The 23,554-nt window shown below is 65.4% G+C and overlaps 3 protein-coding genes across 3 annotated transcripts; 1 reads left to right on the forward strand and 2 right to left on the reverse strand.

Annotated features, from left to right (window-relative positions):
* Positions 1-504: 504 nt before the first annotated feature.
* LOC128950399 (ephrin type-A receptor 4a-like) lies at positions 505-4,647 on the forward strand (the record flags this gene model as incomplete). Its single annotated transcript, XM_054295283.1, is given in 9 exon segments — positions 505-605; positions 1,131-1,186; positions 1,477-1,590; positions 1,962-2,047; positions 2,049-2,210; positions 2,647-2,793; positions 2,981-3,024; positions 3,418-3,586; positions 4,471-4,647. Coding segments are annotated over 9 exon segments (1,056 nt in total), but the record flags the coding sequence as incomplete, so codon positions are not given.
* A 1,247-nt stretch (positions 4,648-5,894) lies between these two features.
* Positions 5,895-11,538, reverse strand: LOC128950402 (transferrin receptor protein 2-like). The gene is made up of 15 exons (XM_054295287.1): positions 11,485-11,538; positions 11,119-11,235; positions 10,387-10,523; positions 9,958-10,124; positions 9,386-9,505; positions 9,052-9,134; positions 8,913-8,976; positions 8,739-8,806; positions 8,553-8,629; positions 8,077-8,161; positions 7,676-7,894; positions 7,112-7,252; positions 6,827-7,006; positions 6,487-6,610; positions 5,895-5,962 (listed from the first exon to the last, which is right to left on the reverse strand). Exons 1-15 carry the CDS (start codon positions 11,536-11,538, stop codon positions 5,895-5,897), a joined length of 1,704 nt encoding a protein of 567 aa, XP_054151262.1.
* An 88-nt stretch (positions 11,539-11,626) lies between these two features.
* LOC128950403 (translation initiation factor IF-2-like) lies at positions 11,627-12,730 on the reverse strand. Its single transcript, XM_054295288.1, has 4 exons — positions 12,648-12,730; positions 12,255-12,389; positions 11,902-12,007; positions 11,627-11,826 (listed from the first exon to the last, which is right to left on the reverse strand). Exons 1-4 carry the CDS (start codon positions 12,654-12,656, stop codon positions 11,627-11,629), a joined length of 450 nt encoding a protein of 149 aa, XP_054151263.1. The 5' UTR covers positions 12,657-12,730.
* Positions 12,731-23,554: the final 10,824 nt, after the last annotated feature.

A 23,554-nucleotide genomic window follows, 5' to 3' on the forward strand; every position in this document is an offset into this window, starting at 1 on the left:
CCAGAATTACCCTCATAACCCCTGAGACCACGGTCAGCACCTCGGGGAGTGTGAGAGACCAGAATACCCCCAAATTACCCCAAAAACTGCCCTAAAACCACCCCCAAAAACTGCCCTAAAATACCCAGAATTACCCTCATAACCCCGAGACCACGGTCAGTCCCTCGGGCAGCAGTGAGAGATCTGAAATACCCCAAAAACTGCCCTAAAATACCCTGAAAATACCCCAAAACCAGCCCTAAAACCATCCCAAAACATCCCTGAAATACCCCAAAAACTGCCCTGAAATACCCCAAAACCTGCCCTACAACCACCCCCCAAACCTGCCCTGAATCCAACCTCAGAAACACCCTTAAAATACCACAAAAATACCCACTCCAATTCCCCCCAATTTTCACCCAAATCTCCCCAATTTCCCCCAAACCCCCCAATTTCCCCCCCGATTCCCCCCAGTTTTCCCAATTTCCCCCCGATTCACCCCGATTTCCCGCTCTGTCCCCGCAGAGGGGTCCCGGGGGGGCCCCGGGGGGGTCGTGGCCGGAGCCGCTGCCCTGGGGGGGGCTCCTGGTGCTGGCGCTGCTGGGGGGGGCCCTGCTCGCCCTCAGGTGAGCGAATTTGGGGGGGTTTGGGGAGATTTGTGGATTTTGGTGGGATTTGGGGGGATTTTGGGGGGATTTTGGGGATTTTGGGGGGATTTGGGGGGATTTGGGGGATTTTGGGGGGGATTTTGGGGGGAATTGGGGTCTCTAGAGGGGTCTGGGGAGGATTTGGGTTCACTGGGGTCTTTTGGGGTTCCTGGGGGTGTTTTGGGGTGGATTTGGGTTTGTTTTTGGGGTCTCTGGTGTGGATTTGGGTGTTCTGAGGTCACTGGGGTGGGTTTGGTGGTTTTGAGGTCCCTGGGGTGGATTTTGGGGTGTTTTGGGTTATTTTGGGGTGGATTTGGGGGTTTTGAGGTCCCTGGGGTGGATTTTGGTGTGTTTTGTTATTTAGGTGTGTGGTTTATGGTAGTTTCGGTGTCGCTGGGGTGTTTAGTGGTGTTTGGGGTTGTTTTGGGTTATTTTGGGTGGTTTTGGGGTGTTTTTGGGGTCCCTTTGGGGTCTCCATCACCGTGTCCCCCCCTGTCCCCGCAGGCGTTGGCGGCTCCGGGCGGAGAAGCAGCGACGGGAGCCCAACCCTGGGGGGGCCGGTAAGGGAGACCCCAAAAACGCCCCAAAATGGCCCCAAAAATGGCCCCAAAAATGACCCCAATGGCCCTAAAAATGGCCCCAAATATCCCCAAAAATGTCCCCAAATGGCCTCAAAACTGTTCTCAAAAATGTCCTTGAAAATGTCCCCAGAAATGACCCCAGGTGTCCCCAGGTGTGACCCAGGTGTCCCCCAGGGGCTCTCAGGTGTCCCAGCTGTCCCCAGGTGTATCCGTGATGCCCCCAGGTGTATCCCCAGGTGTCCCCAGGTGTGACCCAGGTGTGTCCCCAGGTGGGAAGCTCTACATCGACCCCCTGACGTATGAGGACCCCGAGGTGGCCCTGAGGGATTTTGCGCAGGAGATCGATGTCACCTGCGTCACCATCGAGGAGGTCATCGGCGCAGGTGCCACCGGGGACACACCTGGGGGGACACACCCGGGGGGACACACCTGGGACCGCGGTTTGGGGGATTTGGGGCATTTTGGGCGTTTTGGAGGGTTCTCATCTGCCCCAGGTGAGTTCCAGGAGGTGTGGGTGGGATTTTGGGTGCTTTATTGGGGTTTTGAGTGCATTTATCAGGATTTTGGGTATTTTTGGATACATTTACCCACATTACCTGTCCCCAGGTGAGTTCGGCGAGGTGTGGCACGGCCGGCTGTGTCTCCTGGGCCAGCCCGAGGCCGAGGTGTGGGTGGGATTTTGGGTGGGTTTATCAGGATTTTGGCTGTATTTAACCATATTTTGGGTACATTTACCTGCATTACCTGTCCCCAGGTGAGTTCGGCGAGGTGTGGCGCGGCCGCCTCTCCCTGCCCGGCCAGCCCGAGGCCGAGGTGGCCGTGAAGACGCTCAAGGGCGGCGCGGGGCGAGCGGCAGCGCCGGGAGTTCCTGCGCGAGGCGGCGCGCATGGCGCAGTTCCTGCACCCCAACGTGCTGCGGCTGCGCGGCGTGGTCAGCGCGGGGAGCCCCGCCATGATCGTCACCGAGTTCCTCATGCACGGGGCCCTGGACGCCTTCCTCAGGGTGGGGACACCGAGGGGACATCGGGGACACTGGGGGTGTCAGGGGCATTGGGGACATTGGGGACACTGGGGACATTGGGGACATTGGGGCGTGGTCAGCGCGGGGAGCCCCGCCATGATCGTCACCGAGTTCCTCATGCACGGGGCGTTGGATGCCTTCCTCAGGGTGGGGACATTGGGGACACCAAGGGGACACTGGGGGTGTCAGGGGCATTGGGGACATCGGGGACGTTGGGGGGTGTCAGTGGGACTGGGGACACTGGGGACATTGAGGGGACATTGGGGACATTGGGGTCATGCTCTCTGCTCTCCAGGGCCACGAGGAGAGCACTGTCCCCACTCCAGCTGGTGGCCATGCTCTGTGTGTGATGTCCCCACGATGTCCCCATGCCCTGTGTCACCCCGTGTCACTCGGTGATGTCCCTTTGTCACTTTAGGGCCGAGAGGGGACCCTGTCCCCGCTCCAGCTGGTGGCCATGCTGCGCGGCATCGCGGCCGGGATGCGTTACCTGGCCGAGGCCGGGTTCGTGCACCGTGACCTGGCTGCGAGGAACATCCTGGTGGACGCACACCTGGTCTGCAAGGTGGGAGATTGGGGGATTTTGGGGGATTTTGGGGCGTTCTGGGGGGTTTTGGGGTGTGGAACATCCTGGTGGATGCTCACCTGGTCTGCAAGGTGGGAGTGTTTTGGGGCGATTTTGGGATGTTTTGGGGCATTCTGTTGGTTTTTGGGGTGTGGAACCCCCCTCTGGACGCTCACCTGTCCCCCAGGTGTCCGACTTTGGGCTGTCGCGGGCGCTGGACGGGGACAGGGACAACGACCCCCACCTACACCAGCTCCCTGGTGAGACCCCTGGGCTTTGGGGGGATTTGGTCGGTTTTTGGGGGATTTCAGCAGGTTTTGGGGGAATTTGAGGAGAATTCTGGCAGGTTTGGGGGATTCTAGCGGGTTTTGGGGGAATTCTGGCAGGTTTGAGATTTCCTGGGTGGGTTTGGGGTTTCCCAGAGGGTTTTTGGCATTTCCTGGGCTTTTTGAGGTTTCCCAGGTGGCTTTGGGGTTTCTCAGGTGGATTTGGGTTTCCTGGGTGGGATTTGGGGTTTCCTGGGGGTTTCAGGGTTTTCCTGGTGGTTTTTCGGGCCCTCTGTCGGTTTATGAGTTCCTCTGGCTGTTTTTGGGGTCCCCTGATGGATTTTGGGTCCCCCTGATGGGTTTTGGGCCCCGGTCAGGGCGGGAAGATCCCGATCCGCTGGACGGCGCCCGAGGCCATCGCGTTCCGCACCTTCACCTCGGCCAGCGACGCCTGGAGCTACGGCATCGTCATGTGGGAGGTGCTGAGCTTCGGGGAGCGGCCCTACTGGGACATGTCCAACCAGGACGTGAGTCACCCCAAAATGTGGGACCCCAAAAACCCCAAAAATCCCCCCCCAAAAAACCCCAAATCCCTAAAACCCCAAAATCCCCAAATTGCCACAAAATCACCCCAAAAATGGGCTCATGGGAGGTGCTGAGCTTTGGGGAGAGACCCTGCTGGGACGTGTCCAACCAGGACGTGAGTCACCCAAAAATCTGGGACCCCCCAGATCTTCCTGAAACCCCCAAATGGCCCCAAAACCCTCTCACCTGTGCAGGTGATCAACGCCATCGAGCAGGATTGTTACCAATGTTATCAATATTATCAATATTCACAGCTGTCCCAGGTGATCACTGCCGTCGAGCAGGATCGTTACGAGTTCTATCCCACTCACCTGTCCCATTTACCTGTGCAGGTGATCAACTCCATCGAGCAGGATTAGCAGTGTTCCTCTCACCTGTCTCACCTGTCCCATTTACCTGTGCAGGTGATCAACGCCATCGAGCAGGATTAGCAGTGTCCCTCTCACCTGTCTCACCTGTCCCATTTACCTGTGCAGGTGATCAACGCCATCGAGCAGGATTATTATCAATGTTATAAATGCCCCATTTACCTGTCTCTCACCTGTCCCAGGTGATCAACTCCATCGAGTAGGATTATTACCAATGTTATCATCAATATTCACACCTGTCCCAGGTGATCACCGCCGTCGAGCAGGATTGTTACGAGTTCTATCCCACTCACCTGTCCCATTTACCTGTGCAGGTGATCAACGCCATCGAGCAGGATTAGCAGTGTCCCTCTCACCTGTCTCACCTGTCCCATTTACCTGTGCAGGTGATCAACGCCATCGAGCAGGATTAGCAGTGTTCCTCTCACCTGTCTCACCTGTCCCATTTACCTGTGCAGGTGATCAACGCCATCGAGCAGGATTACCGGCTGCCGCCGCCGCCGCGCTGCCCGCCCGCGCTGCACCGGCTGATGCTGCAGTGCTGGCAGCGCGAGCGCCACGCCCGCCCCACCTTCCCGCACCTGGTGCGCGCCCTGGACCGGCTCATCCGGCACCCGCAGAGCCTGCGCAGGTGAGGGGGGCACACCTGGGCACACCTGGGTGCGCTGGGGGCTCATCCGGCACCCGCAGAGCCTGCGCAGGTGAGGGGCACACCTGGGCACACCTGGGTGCGCTGGGGGCTCATCCGGCACCCGCAGAGCCTGCGCAGGTGAGGGGCACACCTGGGCACACCTGTGGGGTGGGGGAGCCCTGGACTGGCTCATCCCACACCCGCAGAGCCTGCGCAGGTGAGGGGGGCACACCTGGGGGGGGGAAAGTGGGAGAGAGCACCTGGATGCGTTGTGGGGAGAGGTCTTGGCACACCTGAATTAATTGGGAGTGGTCCCAGCACACCTGAGTTCATTGGGGGGTCTCAGCACCCCTGATTTTGGGCAGGGGGGGTCTCCGGCTCGTGGCTCTGACCCCTCCCCTCTCTCCCCGCAGCCCCTCCCCCTCCTGCCTGGAGCCCGCCCCCCCCAAGGCCGAGCCCACCCCCACCCCCCCCTCGGGGGGGCACCTGGAGCCCCTCGGGGTCACCGGGCTGGAGCTGCTGCCCCACCTGAGCAGAGAGTACGGGGGAAAATGGGGGGCAATGGGGGGCATTGGGGGGGATTGGGGGCACTGGGGGCATTGAGGGCATTGGGGGCACTGGGGGGCATTGGGGGCATTGGGGGCATTGGGGGGCATTGGGGGCATTGGGGGCTGGAGCTGCTGCCCTGGTTGCGTGGAGAGTATGGGGGGAAATGGGGGGCATTGGGGGACTGGGGGGGCAAATGGGGGCCAAACGGGGCATTGGGGAGCATTGGGGGGATATCGAGGGGATGGGGGGCACTGGGAGTTGGGGGGCCATGGGGCACCAGGGGGTCTGGGGGCACTGGGGGGGTCATGGGGGGCACAGGGACCCCGCAGTGACCCCCGTGTCCCCCCGCAGGGACCTGCTGCGCATGGGGGTGACGCTGCCGGGGCAGCAGAGCCTGCAGAGCCCCCCCAAAGGGGACCCCCAGTGCTGACACTGCCCCCGGCCACGCCCACGGCAAGATGGCCGCCGGGGAGAGGCGCCAAGGGATGCAGATGGATGGGGGAGCAAGATGGCTGCCAGGACAAGATGGCTGCCAGGACTCTATGGCCCCTAGGGACAATATGGCCGCTGGGGACAATATGGCTGCCAATCCAATATGGCCACCAGAACAACATGGCTGCCAATCTAATGTGGGTGCCAGGGACAGTATGGCTGCAATTCTAATGTGGCCACCAATCCAATATGGCTGCCCATTCAATATGGCTACCAGGACAACATGGCTGCCATTCCAACATGGCCTCCAATCCAACATGGCTGCCTTTCCAGTATGGCTGCCAGGACAATAAAGCTCCACCCACCAATGACTCATGGGTGGGGCAATCTCAGGGGTGGAGCCTGTGTGGGCGTGGCCAATAATGGGAGTGGACAAACATGAATTGGTGTGGCCAACATGGGTGTGGCCATGTGGGCGTGGCCATAAATGGGCATGGTCGTAAATGGGTGTGGTCATTGATGGGCGTGGCCTCATTGCTTTTATTGTCCCAATGCTGGTCACGGCCAATAAACGTGGCTGATGCAAATGAGGGGGCGTGGCTGCGCCCCGACCTGTCCCCAAGGCGTCACCAAGGGCCAACCCGACCCTGAGTGTCCCCAAGGTCCCCAAAATCCCAATTCCTGTCCCCAAGGTGCCCCTGAGTGTCCCCAGGGCCACCCCGCTCCCAGCTGTCCCCATAGCCCCACGTGTCCTCGCTGTCCCAGCTGTGCCCAAGGCCACCCCCAATGTCCCCAAAGCCACTCTTGATGTCACCAATGTCCCCATGGCCACCCCCAATGTCCCCAATGTCCCCGAGGCCACCGCCCATGTCCCCGCAGTCGCCACTGTCCCCGAGGCCGCCCCCAATGTCCCCGATGTCCCCACTGTCCCCCGCCAGCGCCCCGGCCGTGCCACGCAGGGTCCAGGCCAGCAGCGCCAGCCGCAGCTGGACACTGTCCCCAGGTGTCCCCTCACTGTCACCAGGTGTCCCCTCATTGTCCCTGTGTGTACCCATGCCATCCCCAGGTGTCCCTTTGTTGTCCCCAGGTGTCCCCACATTGTCCCCAGGTGTCCCCTGGCTGTCCCCAAGTGTCCCCTCACTGTCCCTGTGTGTCCTTGTGCTGTTCCCTTGTGTCCCCAGGTTGTCCCCAGTTGTCCCCACATTGTCACCAGGTGTCCCCAGGTTGTCTCCAGGTGTCCCTTCGTTGTCCCCCGGTGTCCCCCGCTGTGTCCCCAGCTCGGCCACCAGCGCCGCCAGCGTGTGCCCGCCCCGGCCCAGCAGGACGTGACGGAACGGGGACACGAGAGGGGACACGAACGGGGACAGCAGCGACGCCTCCGCCTGCGGGACAGACGGACACTGTGAGAAGGACACAGGGACAGGGGTGACACAGAGGTGACACTGGGATGGCCCAGGTGACCCTCAGGTGACACAGGCGACACTCACGGCCATGAGGCGCGCGTTGAAGCCGCGGTTGAGCCGCTCGTTGGCGCCGTCCGATCCCGACATGTCGCGACGGAGCGCGGCGGCCGCGCGCACAACGCCCCCTCTGGCCGAGGAGAGGCACTGCAGCGACAGGCCCCGCGCCTGCGGAAACGGGTTATACTGGTTTATACTGGTTTATATTGGGGTATACTGGGGTATACTGGGGTATACTGGGAGGGGATTTATGGGCACTGCAGCGACAGGCCCCGCGCCTGCGGGGAAAATCGCTAGACTGGTTTATACTGGGATGGACTGGGAGGGACTGAGATGTACTGGGATATACTGGTCTGTACTGCTCTATACTGGTCTGTACTTTTTTATACTGGTTTATACTGGTTTATACTGGTTTATACTGGTTTATGCTTATCTGCAGCGGCGCCAGCTGCCGCACCAGCGCGTCCCCGATGGCCGCGGGCTATACTGGTTTATACTGGTTTATATTGATCTGTACTGGTTTATGGAGGCCCGTACTGGTCAGTACTGATCTATACTGGTCCATACTGGTCTATACTGGTCTGTACCCACCTGCAGCGGTGCCAGCTGCCGCACCAGCGCGTCCCCGATGGCCGCGGGCTCTAGCGGCAGCCGCGGGTCGTGGCCCAGGCGGAGCAGGAGCTGCGCGGCCACGGCGGCCACGGCGCGGGACACGGCGGGGAGGCGGCCCCGGAGCCGCGCCCCGAGCCGCGACAGAGTGTCCTCGGGTGTCCCCAGGGCCGCACGGGTGCTGCCACCACCGCCCGGGGCCTGTGGGGACAATGGGGGGACATTGTCACATGTGGGGACACCAGGGGGGACACAGGGAGACACCGAGGACACGGTCACGGGGAGGACACAGAGACGGGACATGGTCACAGAGGGGACACAAGGACAGGGGGACACCCTGGGGACACTTTGGGGATATTTTGGGGACACTTTGGGGGTCTCACCTCATCGAAGCCGAGCTCCAGCGCCGGGACCCCCGCGGCCGCCGTGAAGGGGAAGGCGCCGCTCTCGGGGGCCAGGGGGCGGATCCTGGGGGACAGACGGACACGGGTGGGACAGGGGGACGCCTGAAGGTGTGCCCAGGTGTCCCCAGGTGTGTCCCCAGCTCTCCCCAGGTGTGCCCAGGTGTGTCCCCAATGTCCCCAGCTGTCCCCAGGTGCGCTCAGGTGTGTCTCCAGGTGTGTCCCCAATGTCCCCAGGTGCGCTCAGGTGTGTCTCCAGGTGTGTCCCCAATGTCCCCAGGTGTGCCCAGGTGTGTTCAGGTGCGCTCAGCTGTGTCCCAGGTATGTCCCCAGGTGTATCCCCAATGTCCCCAATGTCCCCAGCTCTCCCCAGGTGTGCCCAGGTGTGTCCCCGGGTGTGCCCCCAACGTCCCCAGGTGTGTCCCCAGGTGTCCCCAGGTGTGTCCCCGCCCACTCACACGTCGCTCTCCCAGCCCCGCCCCGGCCGCCGCAGCTGCTCCAGGAGGGATTTCCCGCCCTCGTTGGGGCTCTCCACCTGTCATTGGGGGAGGGGCGGTGACGTGGAGGGAAGGGGCGGGGCTGCCCCTCCTCCACCCTCCTGACCCCATCCCCCGGCCCCTCCCCCCCTCTGGCCCCTCCCCCACCTGCTCCAGGGCGCTCTCGATCAGCGGCCCCAGGGTGGGGCTGGTCCGGACCACGAAGCGATCGGCGCCTGCGGGGGGGGGGGGCGGGGTCAGGGGGGTGTGGGCGGGGTCAGGGGTGGGGGCGGGGCCGAGACCCCCCCTAAATCCCCGGATGGGGGAGGGGGCGGGGCGCACCCAGCACGGGCCGGTCCAGGCTGACGTAGGCGGCGACTTTGGTGTGCAGGAGGCCGGGGTAGCCCTGGGGGGAGGGGCGATGGGGTCACCGAGGGGTCACAGGGGTCATGGGGGGTCACGGCGGGGTCACCGGGGTCACCTCGAGCCACTCGGTGGCCCCCAAGTGTCCGAACTCGGCGCCGTCCCAGCTGACGAAGAGGAGCGTCCGGCGGAGCTGGAACCCTGGGGGTGGGGTCAGGGGGGCGGGGTCAGGGGGGCGGGGCCAGGGGGCGGGGAGGGGAGACCCCCCCAAGGGCGGGGTAATGAAGGCCCCGCCCCTCCCCCATGGCCCCGCCCCAGTTTGGGCCCCCCCCAAGCCACGCCCCCCTCCATTTGGGGAGTCTCAAATTCCCCAAATTTCCCAAAATTCAGCCCCGCCCCAAATCAGAGACCACGCCCGGCCCCACCCAGCCCGAGCCCTGCCTCTCTCTCACCCTCTCGGCCAATGGCAGCGAAGAACCGGGCGAGCTCCAGCAGGAGGGCGGTGCCCACGCCCGAGGCCGCCGCCCCCGGCCCCAGCGAATCGCGTTGGGCCCCCACGATGATGTAACAGTCTGGGCGGGGCTGGGGTCAGCAAGGCCACACCCTCTCCAACCACCTCTCCACCCCCATTGGCCACGCCTGCTCATTGTCCCCCCCACTCTGGCCACGCCCACACAACGAGCCTGCATTGGCCACACCCACTGACCACACCCACTTCAGCCGTCCCTGTTTTCCATTGCCCCGCCCTCCCATGGCTCCTCCCCTCACATGACCACACCCACCTGGACCACACCCAATTCAGCCACACCCTCCTCCATTATTCTCATTGCCCCGCCCTCCCCCCGCCATGACCACGCCCACCTCCAACCACACCCACCCTGGCCACGTCCCTTCCACCATGACCACACTCCTACATGGCCACACCCACCCTGCCCATATCCCCGTTTGACCACACCCGCTTTGCCCACGCCCCCACGGAACCCGCCCACCCTGGCCCCGCCCCCTTCGCGGCCCCGCCCCTCACCGGGCTCGAGGCGCCCCCGCAGGGCCCCGAAGACGCTGGTGAGGGTCCCGGGGCGCGTCCCCGCCCCCACCCGCAGCTGCAGCCGCCGCCCCCCCGGGCGGGGCCGGAACCGGAGCGACCCCCCCGGGACCCCCCAGCGCGGGGGGGCGAGGGGCGGGCCCAGGGACCTGGAACGGGTGGGGGAGGGGTGAGACCTCCAAAAAAACCTCAAATGGGGAAGAGGAGAGGGGTCAGGGGCGTTTTGGGGAGGGGTCCCAGGTTAATTTGAGGGGTCCCAATTTAAATTGGGGTGGGGTTTTACTGAATTTGGGGAGGGGTCCCAGGTTAAATTAGGGGTTAATGAATAATTTAAGGGTTAATCGTTAATTTGGGGAGGGGGCCCGGGTTAATTTCGGGGTTAATGTTTAATTAGGGGAAGGGTCTCTGTACCTCATCAGCCTCATGGCGGTGGCGGCGCTCAGGGGGTGGGCGGGGATCGGGGCCACGCCCGGGGCGGGGCCAGGGGGGGCGTGGCCGCTGAAGGAGGGGAATCCCCGGCTGAAGGGGTCCCCCGCCCCATCCTGCACCTGTAGGGGCAGATGACACCGAGACCCCTCCCCGAAATACCCCCGAGACCCCCAAAATAACCCCAAAATATCCCCCAGACCCCGACCCCCATCAGGACAACACGACTGCTGTTCCAATATGACCACCAGGACAATATGGCTGCCAATCAATATGGCTGCCCATCCAACATGTCTGCAATCCAACATGGCTGCCAATCCAACATGGCTGCCAATCCGACATGGCTGCCAATCCAACATGGCTGCCAATCCGACATGGCGGCCAATCCAACATGGTGGCCAATCCAACATGGCTGCCAAACCGACAAGGCTGCCATCCCAATATGGTGGCCATTCCAATATGGCTGCCAATCCAATATGGCTGCCAATCCGACATGGCTGCCAGGACATCAGAGACCGAGACCCCTCCCCAAAAATACCCCAGACACCCCCAAATTGCCCCAAAATGCCCCCAGAGGCATCAAAATGTCCCCAAAAATACTCCCAGAGACCCCCAAATACCCCCCCAAATTACCCCAACACCCCCAGCCACCCCCAGACTGCCCCCCAAATCCCCCCTAGCCCCGCCCCCATCCCCCCGAGCCCCGCCCCCACTCACGTGCAGGGTGGGCGTGGTGCCCCCCCCCAGCGCGGGGCCCCCCCCCGGCCCGGCCGTGTCCCGGGGGTCGCGGTAAAAAAGGACCCCCCGAGCGCCCGCGGCAAACATGGCCGCCACCTGGGGGGAGGGGCACAGTGGGGGAGGGGCACAATGGGAATGGGGGAGGGGCAATAAACCACACCCACCCCAACCCCGATTTTTGGGGTCTCATCTGTTGGGCGGGGCTGCCCCTCCCCAGCCCCTCCCCCAGTTTGTGGGTGTGGTCTCCCCATCAGGGGGCGTGTCCCTCTCACCTGTTGGGCGGGGCGGCCCCGCCCCAGCCGCAGCAGCACCAGCCCCGCCCCCATGTGGGCGTGTCCCTCTCACCTGTTGGGCGGGGCGGCCCCGCCCCAGCCGCAGCAGCACCAGCCCCGCCTCCATGTGGGCGTGTCCCTCTCACCTGTTGGGCGGGGCGGCCCCGCCCCAGCCGCAGCAGCACCAGCCCCGCCCCCATGTGGGCGTGTCCCTCTCACCTGTTGGGCGGGGCGGCCCCGCCCCAGCCGCAGCAGCACCAGCCCCGCCCCCATGTGGGCGTGTCCCTCTCACCTGTTGGGCGGGGCGGCCCCGCCCCAGCCGCAGCAGCACCAGGTGTCCCCGCAGCTCCACCCCCCGCGCCCGCAGCTCCGCCAGGTCCTGGGGCCTCCCGTAGTGCCCATAGACCAGCCCGCCCTGGGGTCAGGGGTCAGCGGGGGTCAGCGGGGGTCAGCGGGGGTCAGCAGGGGTCAGGGGTCAGGGGTCACTCACGGTGGCCGTCCCGGGCGCGCTCCAGGCGCAGAACGCTTCCGGGTCCAGCGGGAGCCGCTCGAGCTCCTCCCCCCCCGGCCCCACCCAGCGCAGCGACACCGCCCCCCTGGGGGCAAAGGTCAGGGGTCAGGGTCAGCTCTGCCTCCCCACTGACCCCAAGGACTTTTGAGCTTCTGACCCCTCCCAATTGGCCCCTCCCCCACCCCAGTGATCCTGCCCCCACTGACCCCAGTGACCCCTGACCCATCCATCCCCCCCGCTGACCCCTTGGTGACCCCCCATGACCCCCAATGACCCCCCAATGACCTCTGTGACCTCCCGATGACCCCTGACCCCCCCCAGCCCCTCGTTACCGTACTGGGAGGGGGAGGGGCTGGGGGCGGCTCCAGGCCCGGCTCAGCCCCGCCCCCGCCAGGGCGCTCAGCACTGATTGGGCGAGAGCTCGGCCACGCCCTGACCCCGCCCCGTGCGGCCCCGAGCTGACCTCCCTGCGGGGGAGGGGCAGGGTCACACGGGGGTCACTCAGGGGTCAAGGGTCACAGGGGCGGGGGGCTGTAGTGGTCAGTAATGGTCAGTAATGGTCACTCAGTGGTCACTCAGTGGTCACTGATGGTCAGTGGTCACTCATTGGTCAGTGGTCACTCAGTGGTCACTCAGTGGTCACTCATTGGTCAGTGATGGTCAGTGGTCACTCAGTGGTCAGTGGTCACTCATTGATCACTCAGTGGTCACCATTGGTCACTCACCTGGCCCATTGCTCCACCCTCTCCTCCCTCAGGTGCCGCCTCAGCAGCTCCCGTAGGCGGGGCCGTGGGGGCGGAGCCTCTGCGCTGGCCCCGCCCCAAACCAGATCGGGGGTGGAGCCTCCCGGCAGAGGCCCCGCCCCCACGGCCCCACCCCTGCAGGGGGTGTGGCCAAGGGCAGCCACCAACAGCCCTGGGGGCGGGGACAGAGGGGGCGGGGTCATAAAGGGGTGGGGTCACGGTGGGCGGGGTCAGAGGGTGTGGTCACAGTGGGCGTGCCCTCGCGGTCCCGTACCCAATAGGAACGCCATGGCCGAGCCCAGGGCCAGCGTGGCCAGGGGGTGGAGCCAGGGGCGTGGTCTGCGTCGGGGGCGTGTCCGGGGGCGGGGCATCCGCACCATTGGCTCCGCCCCCTCCTGCTCCTCCTCCTCCTCCTCGCCCCGGGGGTTTCTGTGCCGGGAATACGAAACGGGGCCGCCCCCGGGGGGCTGGGGGGCGGGACCCCCGAGTTGGGGAGGGGCGGGGTCAGGACCCCAAAATGGGGGCGGGGTCAGGACCCCCCCAAAATGGAGGCGGGGTCAGGACCCCCAAAATGGGGGCGGGGTCAGGACCCCCGGAATGGGGGAGGGGGCGGGGTCAGGACCCCCTCAAAATGGGGAGGGGGAGAGGGGGCGGGGCTTTACCCGTCCGTGGAAGCACCGTCGCAACGTCTCCATGGCAACCGGGGGGGGTGTCTGGGGGTCCCGAGGGTATTTTGGGGTCTATGGGTGTATTTTGGGATAGTTTGGGGTCTCGGAGGGTCCCGGGGGTTGTTTTGAGGTCTCTGGGGTTATTCGGGGGTCTCTCGGGATATTATGGGATATTTTGGGGTCTCTCGGGATATTTTGGGCCATTTCGGGGTCCCTGGGTGTATTTTTGGATATTTTGGGTTCCCTGGGGGTCTCTGGAGCTGTTTTGGGATATTTTGGGGTCCCTGGGGAGTCCTGGGTGTGTTTTAGGGTCTCTGGATGCATTTTGGGGTATTTCGGGGTCCCTGGGTGTATTTTGGGATATTTTGGGGTCTCTCGGGATATTTTGGAATATTTTGGGGTCCCTTGGGGGGGTTCCGAGCCTGTTTCGGGGTCCCTGGGTGTATTTTGGGATATTTTGGGGTCTCTCGGGTTATTTTGGGATATTTCGGGGTCCCGGGGGGGTCCCGGGGTTCCGCAGGTGCCGCCCTTCCCCTCCCCCCCCCCCAAGGTCAGACTTTGCCCCGGGCGGATTTTGCCCCTCCCCCACCCCAACCCGGGGCCCCCCCCGCCCCCGAACCCCCCCTGAGCCCCCCCGGGGTGACCCCGAACCCCCCTGAGCCCCCCAAAAAGCCCACAATCCCCGAAACGCCCCAAAATGCCCCAAAATGCCCCAAATCCCCCCGGTCCCGCTCACCCGCGGCCGCCGCAGCCGCGCTGGCCCCGCCCACAGAGGTGAGAAAAAGGGGCGGGGCCTGAGCGGGGGCGTGGCCAGCGGCGCTGGGAGAAATGCGCGTGGCTTGACGGCAATAAATGGGTGTGGTCTGAGGAGAAATGGGCGTGGCTTGATGATAAATGGGTGTGGTTTGTGAGCGGCGGGGCCGTGGGAAGCCCCGCCCCGGCGCCGCCCGGTCCGCGCGGGGATTGGCTGAGCCCGGGGGGGAATTTGGGGAAATTTGGGAAAGATTTGGGGAAATTTGGGGTAAATTTCGGGGGATTTGGGGTGGTCTGGGATGTTCGGGGGGCGGCTCAGAACGTTTGGGGGTCCCGGTTTTGGGGTCCCATGGAATTTGGGGGTCCCGGATCATTTTGGGTCCCGGTTTTGGGGTCCCGAGGGTTTTGGGGCTCCCGATTCGGGGGTCCCGTGAGATTTTGGGGATCCCGGTTTGGGGGTCCCGGGTTATTTTCGAGGTCCCGGTGATTTTGGGGGCCCCAAAGGGTTTGAGGGTGCTGATTTTGGGGTCCCGTTCGGGGATGACGTTTGGGGTTTGGGGGTCCCGGGTTATTTTAGGGGTCCCAGGTTACTTTGGGGGTCCCGGGTTGTTTTGGGGGTCCCATTCGGGGGTCCCGGGTTATATTGGGGGTCCCAGGTTATTTTGGGGGTCCCAGGTTAGTTTGGGGGTCCCGGGTTATTTTGGGGGTCCCGGGTTGTTTTGGGGGTCTCATTTGGGTTTTTGGGGGGTCCCGGGTTGTTTTGGGGGTCCCGTTCGGCGCAGGCTCTCTCGGGGTGGGCGGGGCTCTCATAAATATTCTCGTGTTTGCATTAAGTTACATGGGAGGGGGCGGGGTCTCCCCTGAGTGACAGCTGTCAATCAATCACCCGCGGGGCCTGGGCAGCCCAGGGCGCTCAGGCGGGAGGGGGATGATTGACAGCTGTCAATCACCTGCCGGCACGTGCAACGTGCCGGGGGGAGGGGAGGGGGGGCTGACGGCTCCTGGTGCTGGTGATTGACAGCTGTCTGTGCTGGTGATTGACAGGTGACAGTCCTGATGATTGACAGCTGTCGTTCCTGGTGATTGACAGCTGACAGTCCTGGTGATTGCCAGCTGACTGTCCTGATGATTGACAGCTGTCATTCGTGGTGATTGACAGCTGACTGTCCTGGTGATTGACAGCTGTCGTTCGTGGTGATTGACAGCCGACAGTCCTGGTGATTGACAGCTGACAGTCCTGGTGATCAGGGCTGGTCCGTGATGATTGGCAGCTGCTGATGATGATCGACAGCTGATGGTGATGACTGACAGCTGACGGTGATGATTGACAGCTGCTGCTGATGACTGGCATCTCTCCACGCTGATTGACAGCGTTCAGTCCTGACAGTTATCGATAATGATTGACAGCTGTGTGTGATTGACAGCTGGTGGCAATGATGGCTGGCAGCGCTCTGTGATGATTGACAGCTGTCTGTGCCGATTGACAGCTGCTGGCTGAGAGAGCCGGCTCAGGGCGATGATTGGCAGCCGTCCCGGGTGATGACTGACAGCTGCCTCGAGCAATGACTGACAGCTTTCCCCGGCGGTGACTGACAGAATCTCCGGCGATGATTGACAGCTGTATCCAGTGACTGACAGCTGTCTCCAGCGTTGATTGACAGCTGTATCCAGTGACTGACAGCTGTCTCCAGCAGTGATTGATTGGCAGCTCACCTGGGGCAGGTGTCGGCCAGGTAGAGCCGCACCTTCCCGCGCAGGAAGCGGCTCAGCACCCCCAGCAGCCGGGGCAGGGTCCGCACCCGAACGGGGGCGGGGGGCGGCGGCGGGGGCGGGGCCTGCGGGAGGGGCGGGGTCAGGGGGGCGCGGCCCGCCCCCGAAACCCAAAACAATCCAAAATCCCCAGAAACCCCCCCAAAACTCCCCCTAAAACCCCCAAAACTCCCCCTAAAAACCCCAAAACTCCCAGAAACCCCAAAAACCCCAAAACTGCCCCTCAAAACCCCAAAACATCCCCGAACCCGAAAAAGCCCAATAATCCCAAAACTCCCCCAGACTCCCAAAAACCCCCAAACCCCACTGGAGCCCCTCAAACCCTCAAACCCCCCAAATCTCGCTCAAACCCCTCCAGGACCCCCCAACTCCCCCCAAGACCCCCAGATATCCCCCTAAACCTCCCCAGGAACCCCAAACCTCCCCAAATCCGCCCAGATTCCTCCCAAATCCCCCCAGTTTCCCATCGATTCCCGGTGTTACCGGCGCGGGCAGCCCCCGCAGCAGCCGCGCCAGGCTCCCGTACCCCATGAATTTCCCCAATTCCCCCCATTTTTGCCCCAAATCCCGGTGTTACCGGCGCGGGCAGCCCCCGCAGCAGCCGCGCCAGGCTCCCGTACCCCATGAATCCCCAATTCCCCCCATTTATCCCCAAATCCCGGTGTTACCGGCGCGGGCAGCCCCCGCAGCAGCCGCGCCAGGCTCCGCGCCGCTCCGTACGCTCGGTCCAGGCTCGGCCGCACCCGCGGGTCCCGCAGCAGCTCCCGCGCCCGCAGCACCGCGGCCGCCAGCGCCGCCTGGCCCCGGGCCACCTCCTGCGCGCGGGACCGCGCCTGCCGCGACACCGGACACCGGCACGGCCGTCACGGGGGGCTTCATCCCCGGTTTTCCCCGATTTTTCCCTGATTTTCCCCGATTTTCTCCAAATTTTTCCCGTTTTTCTTCTAATTTTCCCTGATTTTTCCACAATTTCCCCGATTTTCCCGATTTTCTCTGGTTTTCCCTGATTTTGCCCCGATTTTTCCCTATTTTCTCCATTTTTTCCTCGATTTTCTCCGTTTTTTCCCGACTTACCCGGATTTTCCCTGATTTTTCCCTGATTTTCCCCTGATTTTTCCCCATTTTCCCCCGAATTATCCCGATCTTCCCCAATTTCCCCTGATTTTTCCCTGATTTTTCCCCTGATTTTTCCCCATTTTCCCCTGATTTATCCCGATCTTCCCCGATTTTCCCCGATTTTCCCTGATTTTCCCTGATTTATCCCGAATTTCCCCGATTTTTCCACAATTTCTCCGAATTTTCCTGATTTTCCCCATTTTTCCCGATTTCCCGGGTTTTCCCCCCGTTTTCCCCCATTTTTCCCAATTTCCCGGCATTTCCCTCATTTTTCCCGATTTCCCGGGATCCCCCCCCCCCCGTTTTTCCCGATTTCCCGGGATTTCCCCCCATTTCCCCGTTTTTCCCGATTTCCCGGGATTTCCCCCCATTTCCCCGTTTTTCCCGATTTCCCGGGTTTCCCCCCATTTCCCCGTTTTTCCCGATTTCCCGGGATTTCCCCCCATTTCCCCGTTTTTCCCGATTTCCCGGGTTTCCCCCCATTTCCCCGTTTTTCTCGATTTCCCGGGTTTCCCCCCATTTCCCCGTTTTTCCCGATTTCCCGTGGTTTTGCCCCATTCCCACTCACGTCCAGGCTCCGCCACAGGTTGAAGTTGACGCCGGGGTCGGGGACAGCGACGGCCTCGGGGAGGTCACAGTGGGGGCCGCACCCGACCTGGGGGACACGGACACGGTGACACGGGGACACACACGGGGACACACACGGGGACACGGACACGGGGACACGGACACGGGGACACGGACACACACACGGGGACACACACGGGGACACGGGGACACACACGGGGACACGGACACGGGGACACACACGGTGACACGGGGACACACACGGGGACACGGGGACACACACGGGGACACGGACACGGGGACACACACGGTGACACGGGGACACACACGGGGACACGGACACGGGGACACACACGGGACACACACGGGGACACAGACACGGGGACACGGACACGGGGACGGACACGGGGACACGGACACGGGGACACACACGGGGACACGGACACGGGGACACGGGGACACGGACACGGGGACACACACGGGACACACACGGGGACACCCTCGAGGGGTCTCCGTGTCCCCTCCCTGTCCCCAGCCCCTCCGAGGTGTCCCCGTGTCCCCTTCGTGTCCCCCATCTGTGTCCCCACGCCCCCCGATGTCCCCACACCCCTCCATGTCCCCAAGCCCCGCCAATGTCCCCACAGCCCCCCGATGTCCCCAGTGTCCCCACGCCCCCTCAATGTGCCCAAGTCCCCCCGCTATCCCCGATGTGTCCCTGCTGTCCCCGCTGTCCCCTCACCATGCCCTGATGTCCCCATGTCCCCAATGCCCAATGTCGAAGCCCCCAAGCCCCCACGCCCCCCGCTGTCCCTGCTGTCCCCCCAATGTCCCCCCAATGTCCCCCCGCTGTCCCCGCTGTCCCCTCACCGTGCCGCGCTCGGCGTCCCGCGCCTCCAGGATGAAGCGCTCCATCACTCGGGGGTCGCAGAGCGAGGGGGGGCCCTCGGGGGGGGGCTGGGGGCGCCCCGGGACCCCCAACAGCAGCAGCGGCAGCAGCAGCGAGCACAGCCCTGGGGACACGGGGGGACATTGGGGACATTGGGGACACGGGGACATCCCTGAGACATGGAGACATGGGGACACGGGGACAGCCCTGGGGACACGGGGACACGGGGACATCCCTGAGACATGGGGACATGGGGACACGGGGACAGCCCTGGGGACACGGGGACACGGGGACATCCCTGAGACATGGGGACATGGGGACATGGGGACACGGGGACAGCCCTGGGGACACGGGGACATTGGGGACACGGGGACACGGGGACATCCCTGAGACATGGGGACATGGGGACACGGGGACAGCCCTGGGGACACGGGGACATTGGGGACAGCCCTGGGGACACGGGGGGACACGGGGACAGCCCTGGGACAGCGCCGGGATTGGGACACGGGGACAGCCCCTGGGGGGGAGGTACGGGGACATCCTGAGGATGGGGGGGACACGGGGACATCGGGGACATTTGGGGCCGTGGGGACACCGGGGGGCTCGGGGCCCCCCCGGGCTCGGGACACCGGAGAGCCCCCCCTCACCTGGGAGCCCAGCGCTCACCTGAGTGCCCCGCCCCCCAGGACCTCCCGCCCTCCCGGCGATCCCCGGGACCCCCCGACACACCTGGAGCCCCCACCTGAGCGCGCGGGACGCACCTGGGCACCCCCAAAATATCTCCCCCCACACTCAGCTGGGACCCTTCCCGCTCACCTGGGACCCCCTCGCACACGTGGGTCACCCCCTTTTCCTCCCCCGCACACCTGAGTCCCTCCCGCACACCTGGGGGTCCCTCCTGCTCACCTGGGTCCCCTCCCTGCACCCCTGGGACCCCCAAACGCACCCCTGGGACCCCCTTCCCGCACACCTGGGTCTCTCCCCGCACACGTGGGTCCCTCCGGCACACCTGAGCCGTCCCCCCCCCCGCACCCCTGGGACCCCCAAACGCACCCCTGGGGTCCTTTCCCGGATACTTGGGACCCCCTTCCCGCACACTTGAGTACCTCCGGCACACCTGGGACCCCCACACGCACACCTGGGATCCCTCCCCGCACCCCTGGGACCCCCAAACGCACACCTGGGATCCCTCCCCGCACCCCTGGGACCCCCACACACACACCTGTCCCCCCCGCACACACACTTGTCCCCCCCCGCCCGCTCACCCGCCGCCCCCATGGCCGCTGCGCATGGCCCGGGGGTCCCTGGTGGCCGCGCCGGGGCTGTCCCGGGGCTGTCCCGGCCCCGCCGCGTCCCCCGGCCCCGGCCCCGGTTAATGTTTGATCCGAGGGGCCGCGGGGCCGGAAGGGCCCTTGGGGGGGGGGGGGGGCTCCATCCGCTCCCCCCGCGCCCCCCCCCCCCCGCGGCGGCGGCGAGGAAAAGGCAGCGCCGGGAGCGGCGGCACGTCGGCCCTGGCCGCGCGCCAGCCCCGGGCGCCGCCCCGGCGGGGACACCGGGACGGGGGGACACGGGGGGGACAGCGGGGACACCGGGACGGGGGGACACGGGGGGGACAGCGGGGACACCGCCACGGGGGGGACACGGGGGGACACGGGGGGACACCGCCATGGGGGGGACAGCGGGACAGGCGGACACCGCCACGGGCCACCCCAGGGCGCCGCCCCGGCGGGGACACCGGGGGGACACGGGGGGCACATGGGGGGAACAGTGGAGACACCGGGGGGGACACCGGGACGGGGGGGACACGGGGGCAACAAGGACTTGGGGAGCTGGGCACAAAGGTGGGGGAACGGGGGGACACCGAGGGGACACCGCGCCGGGGGGGACACCGGGAGGGGGACTGGGAATGGGGGGACACGGGGGTGACATGGGGATGGGGAACGGGGGGACATGGAGGGGACACAGGGACACGGGGTAGTGGGAACAGGGGGACCCAGAGGAGACACGGGGGGACAGAGGGACACGGGGACGACACGGGGACGACACGGGGACGACACGGGGACACAGGGATGGGGGACACGTGGGGGGACACAGAGGGGGACACAGAGTGGGACACGGGGACGGGGAGTTGGGCACAGAGGGGTGGGAATAGGGGGACACAGAGGGGGACACGGGGACACGCGGGGACACACAGGGACAAGGAGCCCGACATGCAGATGGGGACGAGGGGACAGAAGTGGGGACAGGGACAGGGGGACAGGGATGGAGGACAGAGAGAGTGGCACGGGGGGGACACGGCGACAGCGTCCCGGGCACGGAGGGACAGAGGGGACGGGGACAGAGGGGATGGGGACAAGAGAGGGGACACGGGGACGCCCCCGGCCGTGGGAGCGCGGTGACACGCTGGCGGTGACACGGGGATGGGGACACGGGGACACGGCTGGGGACACCCCCGGCCGTGGGAGCGCGGTGACACGGGGACGGCGACACGGGGACGGCGACACGGGGACGGCGACACGGGGACGGCGACACGCTCGCCGTGACCGGGGCCGCGCCAGGCCGGGGGATCCCGGGATCCCCCCGGGCCCGGCGGAAGCGGCCGAACAATGGCGCAGCGTCACTGTCGCCGTCACCGGCCCCGCCGGCAGCGCCACCGCGGCCCCGGGGGCGGCCCCGGGATCCCCCGGCCCGGGGGAGGCGGCGCGGGGGACACGGAGCGGGGACACGGAGCGGGGACACTGATGGGGGACACGGGGGGACACGGAGCGGGGACACGGGGGACATCGGGGGGAGACATTGAGGGACATTGATGGGGGGACATTGAGGGACATTGGGGGGGACATTGAGGGACACTGAGGGGGACATTAAGGGACATTGAGGAGGGACCCGGGGGACACGGGCGGGACACGGAGCGGGAACACGGGGGACATTCAGGGACATTGATGGGGGGACATTGAGGGACATTGAGGGGGGACATTGGGGCAGGGCGGACGGGACACGGCGGGCCCGGGGGGCTCGGCAGGGACACGCGGGACACGGAGGTGACACGGGGGTGACACGGGGGTTACGCGGGGGTGACGCGGGGGTGACACGGAGGGGACACGAGGGTGACACAGGGGTGACACGGAGGGGACACCCAGGTGACACGGGAGTGACACGGAGGGGACGCGGGGGTGACGCGGGGGTGACGCGGGGGTGACACGGAGGGGACACCCAGGTGACACGGGGGTGACGCGGGGGTGACACGGAGGGGACACGAGGGTGACACAGGGGTGACACGGAGGGGACACCCAGGTGACGCGGGGGTGACGTGGAGGGGACACCCAGGCGACACGGGGGTGACACGGGGGTGACACGGAGGGGACACGGAGGGGACACCCAGGTGACACGGGAGTGACACGGAGGGGACACGGGGGTGACACGGGGGTGACACGGAGGGGACACCCAGGTGACGCGGGGGTGACACGGAGGGGACACGGGGGTGACACGGGGGTGACACGGAGGGGACACGGGGGTGACACGGAGGGGACACCCAGGTGACGCGGGGGTGACACGGAGGGGACGCGGGCCCCCTGCCAGGCCGTACGTGCGGCTCCGCACAGCGCGGCCGCGGCTCCGGCGCCAGCGGGGCCAAAGGGCACCGGGGGCGGGGGGACGGCGACGGCGACGGCGACAGCGACGCCACAGGGTCCCCCCGGTGCGTCCCCCCCGGCGGGGACAGCGCGGGGACCCCCGGCCACCGGAGCCCCCGCCGCTCACCTGGCCGTGCCTCTGTCACCCGGGTGTCCCTGGGCCACCAGCGTCCCCCTCATTCTGCCACAGTCCCCACCTGTGCGCCCCTAATGTCCCCGGTGTCACCTGGACCCCCCGAGGCCCCACATTTCCCCCTGGGGTCCCTCTTTGTCACCTGGGTCCCCCCCATTGTCCCCTGCGTCCCCCCCCCATTGTCCCCTGTGTCCCCCCCCACTGTCCCCTGTGTCCCCCCCATTGTCCCCTGTGTCCCCCCCCATTGTCCCGTGTCCCCCCCCACTGTCCCCTGTGTCCCCCCCATTGTCCCCTGTGTCCCCCCCCACTGTCCCGTGTCCCCCCCCACTGTCCCGTGTCCCCCCCCATTGTCCCCTGTGTCCCCCCCACTGTCCCGTGTCCCCCCCCATTGTCCCCTGTGTCCCCCCCCACTGTTCCCTGTGTCCCCCCCCATTGTCCCCTGTGTCCCCCCCCATTGTCCCCTGTGTCCCCCCCCCATTGTCCCCTGGGGGTTTCCTGCCCCAAATGTCACCGGTGACGCAGAGGAAGCCCCAGCCCCGCCACCCCCAACCTGTCCCAAAATCACCCCAAAAACTCCCAAAAAAACCCAAAAATCCCCCCCAAAACCAAAAATACCCGAAAACCCCCGAGGCGCCGCTGCTGCTGCCACCGGCTTTATTGGGGTGTCACGTCCCCGTGTCACCTCCCCGTGTCCCCCCAAGAGTCCCCAGATCGCTGTGGGGGTGCTCGGGGTGACACCGGGACCTTGGGGTGACACCGAGGGCTCCCAGGGTGACACCGAGGGTTTGGGGTGACATTGAGGGCTCGGGGTGACACCGAGGGCTCAGGGTGGCACTGAAGGTTTGGGGTGACATCAAGAGCTCGGGGTGGCACCGATGACTGTGGGCGACATTGGGGGCTCAGGGTGACACCCCGAGGGTGACACCGCGGTGGCCCCGCTCGCGGCGCTCTCCACCCGTCGGCGGCACCGGCGGCGCGGTCCGTGTCCCCAGAGCCACCCGGGTCACCGTGGTGGCCTCGCACACGGCTCCCGGTGCCACCTCGGTGTCCCCACGTCCTCGCGGGGTCCCGGTGGCCTCGGGGACAGTTCGGTGTCCCCAGGGCAGTTTGGTGGCCCCGGGGATGTTTCGGTGGCCCTGCGGTGTCCCGGTGACCGTGCCCGTCTCCGGGGGGGTTTTGGTGACCCCCGTGGGGTGGGGGTGGCCCCGGGGGTGTTTTGGTGGCCCAGCAGTGTCCCGGTGACCGTGCCCGGTTCCGTGCAGGTCCCGGGGGGTTTCAGTGTCCCCCATAGTGCGGGGTCGGTTCCGGTGGGTTCCGTCCCGGTGTCCCTGGTGCCCCGGGGCCCGGCGGTCCCGGTGCCCCTC

Source organism: Melozone crissalis, unplaced genomic scaffold, assembly GCF_028551555.1.
Source record: "Melozone crissalis strain CALT ecotype California unplaced genomic scaffold, PUWL_Pcris_2 ptg000587l_1, whole genome shotgun sequence".
Taxonomy (NCBI): domain Eukaryota; kingdom Metazoa; phylum Chordata; class Aves; order Passeriformes; family Passerellidae; genus Melozone; species Melozone crissalis.

Excerpts from the sequence above, each read along its gene's own strand:
- LOC128950403 (XM_054295288.1), bottom strand. Across the intron at positions 12,008-12,254 it reads CCCCTCCCCCTCCCAGTACG|GGGGGCGGTGTCGCTGCGCT; the intron begins GTAACGAGGGGC and ends CTTTGCCCCCAG. Across the intron at positions 11,827-11,901 it reads GCGCGCCCGGGACGGCCACC|GGCGGGCTGGTCTATGGGCA; the intron begins GTGAGTGACCCC and ends CCCTGACCCCAG.
- LOC128950402 (XM_054295287.1), bottom strand. The coding sequence starts at position 11,538 with ATGGAGGCGGGGCTGGTGCTGCTGCGGCTGGGGCGGGGCCGCCCCGCC. Across the intron at positions 9,506-9,957 it reads GCGGGGGCGCCTCGAGCCCG|ACTGTTACATCATCGTGGGG; the intron begins GTGAGGGGCGGG and ends AGCCCCGCCCAG. Across the intron at positions 6,611-6,826 it reads TGGGGACACCTGGTGACAAT|CTGCGGCTGGCGCTGCTGGC; the intron begins GTGGGGACAACT and ends GACAGTGTCCAG.